This window comes from Fukomys damarensis, unplaced genomic scaffold (genome assembly GCF_012274545.1).
Source record: "Fukomys damarensis isolate Sample0158 unplaced genomic scaffold, DMR_v1.0_HiC HiC_scaffold_17, whole genome shotgun sequence".
Lineage (NCBI taxonomy): Eukaryota > Metazoa > Chordata > Mammalia > Rodentia > Bathyergidae > Fukomys > Fukomys damarensis.
The window spans coordinates 35,326,786-35,333,039 of record NW_022900929.1 but is presented as its reverse complement, the minus strand read 5'-3'; the positions used below and the strand labels follow the sequence as shown (position 1 = coordinate 35,333,039).

General features: G+C 48.8%; 1 protein-coding gene across 1 annotated transcript in view; it reads left to right on the top strand.

The window, feature by feature from the left end:
* Positions 1–2,760: 2,760 nt before the first annotated feature.
* The window catches only part of Vps18 (VPS18 core subunit of CORVET and HOPS complexes), a 9,218-nt gene continuing 5,724 nt past the window's right edge, over positions 2,761–6,254 (top strand). Inside the window, exons 1-2 of the mRNA XM_010624707.2 lie at positions 2,761–3,154; positions 4,355–4,496. Coding sequence (XP_010623009.1) covers positions 3,064–3,154; positions 4,355–4,496 — 233 coding nt within the window. The 5' untranslated portion in view covers positions 2,761–3,063. The remainder of the gene's footprint in view (positions 3,155–4,354; positions 4,497–6,254) is intronic.

The window sequence follows — 6,254 nt, the reverse complement described above, 5'->3', positions numbered from 1 at the left end:
AAAATCACTCCTCTAGGTCCGGGTCTGAATTCAGTGAGCAGTTACTACCCACAGTTAACTTGCAGTGCACATTTTCTAGGAACTGTCTCAGCACCGAGGGATTTTCATGGTATGCTATTGCATGCACAATGCTATCAAGATGTTTTTTTTCTCATTTTACAAACGTAGAACCTGAGCATGAGAGAGATCATTCCTGCCGTTAATATTCATTAGTGAGCTGGTGACTGACTCGCCAGAGTTTATTCCCGTCCTGGGGCTTCCCAGGTGTCACAGGCAGCTGTCCAGCCGAGCTCAGTGGTGTGACCTCCCCGCTTTCCTCCTCACTCATAAAGGTGTCAGCACCACCCCCCACAGGTGTCCCCAGGCCTCATCCTGAACTCATCCTTCACCCACACATCGAACTGGCCACTAAGTCCTGAGGCCCTTCCTCAGGAGCATCTTCCCATCTTCCCAGCCTACCCCTTCCCCTGTGGAGACCACATCCATCAGGTGATCTCGCCCCAACCAAACCCACTGCACACATTGCACAGCCTTGCTATGGCCTGTCTGTCTCCCCCAGCATTCAATCCTCAACACCACAATGTTCAGGGGTCACAAAGTTCGCTCTTGGTTTGGATGAGGACTATATAATAATGTCTTTCTCTTTGGACCCTTGGAGATGGATGGTACATGTCTCAGCTCAAATTCACCTGTTCTCATAAACAAATCCTCTCTCTCTCCCTTTGCTGCCACACTGGTTCTCTCTGCATCAATAGGTGTCAGTTCCCTGGGGCAGCTCCTTAGTCCCACGGTCTGGGTTACTGGTTTATTCTGACCATCAGCTTCTGTTCTCCCAATGCAAAATGCCAGTTTCATACTGAAGTACTCCAAGTGGCCACGATATGAAAAGCCTTATCTGTTCTGAGGAGTCCTGGGAGGCTCCTCAGAGGAGCTGGACTTAGGAGAGGGACTGTCTGGTCCAAGCCACTAATGAGCACATGCTCTCCGTTGGACATCATGCTCGGCAGTGAGCTTTCACTTAGATCACTTCATCTATTCCTCAACACACACATACAAGGTAGGTATCATACTGTATATTTCTGTAAAGGAGGCCACCAAGGCTAAGCCATCAGTTGACTGATGTTTGGGTAGGGATAAAAAGGGTTCTTTCCCGTTCCTACTCCCAAGTCCAGCTGAAGGATTGAAGAATGAGTCCGTGCAGCCGGACCATTGTAATGAGCTTACCAGGGAGAATGTACCAAGTCTATAGCAAGCAGAGTCCTCCTGGGACATCCCAGAGAGCTGTGGTGCCTATGCAGGAGCACTGGGGACAGTGAGGCAGAAGCTGGAATTACTCTGTGTTGCTGAGACGCCCTGAGAGCTGCGCTGGCTTTCAGATGCTGATGAACTCCATGAAGAGGCATCCCAGTGCTTAGTCCAGGCCTGAGGGCAAATGGCAGGAGACCTGGGGTGGAGCCTTGCTTTTCTGGGGCAGATACCTCCTGTTTATTACCCAGGGCAGATAACTTCCCTCTGCCCACCAGGGGCCTCCTGCTGGAAAGTGATATCACACCTGCAGGTTTGGGCAGGAGAAGTGGGACCTTGGTTTTTCCGGACATGACCTAGGCAGTGCAACCCTGCGTAGCTGATGTCCTTTCACAGCCAGATAGCCCTGCCCAGAGCTGGTGAAGGTCACATTCTTTTGCTCCTTCTGGAAAGTTCGGCAAAAGCAGCATGACACAAATCGTCATGTAAACGGGATGCCTCTGAGAGCGAAGCTCTTAGTTTCTAGGGGACAGGGCTACCAACAAAAGTGAGGGCAGTGATGATCCTGGCCAAGGGTGGCAGCTTCAACACAGGAGAGTCTGTGACCCCAGAAGGACACAGAGTCCATCTAGGCTGACCAAGCAGGCCAACCCGGTGGAAGAGAGAACCCTTCCAAGGCAGGGCCTTGGGCTGGTGGCTCCCACCTTCACCCACCTGCATTGTCCCTTGCTCCTTCATGCTTCCACAGCGCTGTGACCGTATCTCTCAGTGCTCTCCAGGAGGGTAGGGACCTTTGTTTTGTTCCCTGCTATGCCCCCAAAGAGTGGTAAAGGATGGGTGTCATCGAATGAATGACCTTATGCATACATCCAGCAATCACTTTCCTAGTTATGTACTGCAAATATATGTACCGATAAAAAGAAAGATTTTTAAGAGATTAAAAACACATGAATAAAAACCCCACTTTCCTGGCATTCACCCAGGGCAGGATGGCCGTGCTCCACCAGCCTAGTGCAGAGGCGGTGAGCTACAGCGGCCCGGCGCCCCCAGCTGCACTGTACCCTCCCCTCACCCACACAAGGACCACCGTGGTCCTTGGCTGAGTAGCTTCCTGAGGATCTGACCCCACAGTTCTGACGCTTTCTGGAAGCCAATGGGCTGGGGGGGGGCTGGGAATGCTCTGCTTGTGCCTTGTGAAGGTGGACCGCGACAGCGATTCAACTGGGAGAGACGAGGATCTTCCGGCAGCTGACGCAGGCTTGGCGACACCCTGAGCTAGGTAGTTTGGTTTTGAAAGCCTGGGATCCACAGCCGGTCGGTCAGTGAAGGGGCTGAGAGGGCCGCGCCTGGCCTCCAGCGTCGAAGCGCGGAACTGCAGTAGGGCGTAGCAGGAGGCCTTGCGCTGGGTAGGGCCCGACTCTCCCGCCCCGCCCCCGCAGCCCTCGCCCCGCCCTCAAGGGCTAGAGACCGGGTTCCGCTCCAGCTAACGCGGGGCTTTCAGGCCCGGAAGTTACGTCATAGGTGCGCGTCATGGGGCGGGAGTCAGCTGAGCTGCCAGGGGGAGGTTAGGGTCACCCGGGATCGGCTGCAGGGGTACTGTGTTTTCTTGGGGAGGAGGAGTGGGGTGCAGGACGGCGACCGATTTGGGGGAGGGCTCGGCGATTTTCTCGCTTTATAAGGCGCGCCAGAGAAGCGGCGGCAGGTTTCCAGAATTTCCTCGAGGCTGGGGAGTCTCAGCTTCCGATCGGGACGACTGGGCCGAGGGGAGCCCTCTTGTGATCCCCGGGCCCCAGACTAACAGCCTAGAGGCGAAGCGCCATGGTGTCCATCTTGGATGAGTACGAGGACTCGCTGTCCCGCTCGGCCGTCTTGCAGCCCGGCTGCCCTAGCGTGGCCATCCCCCACTCGGGTAAGGCTCTTCTAGTACCTGCAGGGAAGGTCCAGGAAGGGCGGCGCCACAAGCTGGCAGTCACACCCAGAATGTGTATTCCAGACCCAAGCCTCTTAGGCTCCCTTGGTTCTTTTGGTCCTCAGCTGGCAGAGGGTCAAAGTTTGAAAGCGCGCCAGGAGCAGCCTCTTGATCTAGGCCCTGCTGTTAAGAGTCCTTTCTAAAGAGCGAACTGGGGCGCAGATTAGGAAGTGCTTTCTGAAGTTAGGCTGCAGGGCTGCAGTTAGGCTCTTGGAGTAACTGAAATAGGCTCCGGGGTTCTCCTGATAGTTTGATGCAGTCCCACCAGACCCCTTCGACCCCTTCCTTTCAGTTGGGCGGGAGGAAATAGGTAAAAAACCTGGTGGAAGAGGAATGTTTTAGGGCAAGGAGAGATGATCCTAAAAGGAATTTTGTCACTGAACAGGGAAAAATGGAAATGAGACCCGGTGTCTCATTTTGGCTTGGGCCACAGCTGGGGGCCGCCTGGATTTTAGGGGAAATTTTGTAGAAAGTAGAGCAGAATTGGCAGAGTGGTGGGATATTTTGAGCAGCTTTTTAGAGAGAGCAGCTGTTGTATGTTTGCACCGGTGAAGTATGGCTCCCCAGGGATCCCTCTGCCTTTTAGGTCTTTTGAAGACTCACTGGGTCTCAGGACTGCATGGTCAGAGAGAAGAGAAAATGGAGCTGGAATACTTAAATTGAGCCACCTCCCCACCAGACTGGACTCCCTTCCCCCATTACCACTGGTAGTAGGTACAGCATGCTGTAACAGCATTGCAAGTCAGCAATGTAGGAAGAGTCTTAAGACTCCTGCAGACCAGCAAACTGATTCCAAACTGTTTGCTAACCAAGACCCTGGCATAGGAATATGGTGGGCAAGTAGTAGCACTGCTTGCTTGCTTGCCTGCTTTCTCACTGCTTTTTCTTTTGTTTTCGTACCAGGGATCAACTGAGGACCTGCACCACTGTGCCACTGAGCCAAATCCCCGGCCTTTTTTATTTATTTATTTATTTTTGAGACCAGGTCTTGCTGTGCAGTTCAGGCTGGCCTCAAACTCACATTGACCCTCCTGCCTCAGCCTCCTGGGATTCCATGTGTGCACACTGCTGTTTCTTGGTTTTTAAAATTGCCTCTCCTTCCCTTTTGTAGCTTACCTTTTCTTCACCTTTCCCCTGTAGGCTATGTGAATGCCCAGCTGGAGAAGGAAGTGCCCATCTTCACAAAGCAGCGTATGGACTTTACACCTGCTGAGCGAATCACCAGTCTTGTAGTGTCTTGCAATCAGCTCTGCCTGACCCTGGGGAAGGATACCCTCCTCCGGTAAGTAGGAGCCCAAAGGTTTAGGAGGAGGAAGTGAACAGGTATTTGTGATTAACAGCTTACCTTCCACTCTAGGCAACTGAAGAGGTAGATTTTTAATTCTCAGGAAATTTTCTGTCCCTTCCCAAACAGAACCAATATAGGGTAGTAGTTAAAAATTAGGCATGGATTCATATCAAAGCTATGGAACCTTGAGCAAGGCATCTACTCTCTCTCAACATGGTCCTTCATCTGTGGAGTAGTCCCAGCCCACAAGTTGGTCATGTAGAGCACTGAAACTGTCTAGACCCCTGAAATACATCCATTATAAGTGGAACTAATATGTGATAAAGGTATCTGTTTAGAAAACCATCTAGTATGAAACAGCTAGGCCTCTGTCTCATAAAAGTGAATTCTAGCCAGGTGTGGTGGTTCATGCCTGTAATCCCAGACTGAGGCAGGAGAATTTCCATGAGTTGGGAGGCCAGCCTGGACTACATAGTGAATTCAAAGCTGGGCTGAACCACATAGCAAGACTGTGCCACCAGGAATTACAAATTAATAAGAAAAAAGACAGTGCAGTAGAAAAGGGAGGCCAAAGAGTATAAACAAGCAGTACACAGAGAGAAACTTTACATTTCCAATAAATAGACCAGGCATGGTGTAACACACATCTGTAGTCCCATCTCCAGTGGAGGCCAGAAAATTGTGTATTTGAAGCTTTCTGGGCCATTTACTAAGCCTGTTTCAAAAATGAAAAAAAAAAAAGGGGGTGATGATAGGGATATAGTTCAGTGTTCTCTGGGTTCAATCCCCACTACTAAAAAAATTTTTTTAAAAATGAAAGTATTTTAAATTGAGAAATATGAATTAGATAATAGTAAGTCACCTTTTTTTAACCTGTTAGATTGGCAAAAATTACAAATTATTAAACAGTGCCAGTGAAGATGCAAGAAAGTATACTCATACAAAAAGTTGCCACCATCTTTTAAAAAAGCAATCTTACAGATTAAAAAATGTCTTAACTTTGATTCATTTATCCCACTCAGGGAATATATACTATAGAAGGAAAAAGTACCCAGATGCAGGGATACTGACACAAGGGTATCCATTATAGTATTACATGTGATAGGAAAGACTGAACCCAAGCCAAATGCCCCTCAAAAAGGTCACACTGATCAAATTATGGTTTAGCCAAAAAATAAAATTATGGTTCAGCCATACAATGTAATGTTGTATACTTATTAAAACAATGAGTTGGAGCTATATCTGTTGGCCGAAGGAATATTCATGAAATACTGTTAATTGACAAAAGCAAATTATAAGTTAATCCACATATATCAGTATAAGGGCATTTTTGTAATATTAGCAGCAAATTTTATGAACATGACAAAAGATGTTGGCATCAGCTTTCTCAGTTGGAAATAATGGTTTTGAGAAGAATATCATAACTTTTTTTTGAGACAGGGTCTAGCTAGGCAGTTCAGGTTGGCCTTAAATTCACTATATAACTCAGGCTGGCTCAGAACTCACAGTGGTCCTCCTGCCTCAGCCTTCCTAGTGCTGGGGTTACAGGTGTGCACCACCCTCTGGCTGCGTGGCTTCTTTAGAGCAAGCATATACTTTGGAGAAAACTTAAAAAGAAAAATATAACTTAAATGGGTTGCCCTTTAAGGTTATTTTGAAGATTCGTTGAGATAATGCTAGACTGAGCTCTTGGCCTGGTGCTTGGTATATAGAAAGTTCTAAGTAACCTTTTTTTTTTTTTTTTTTTTTTTA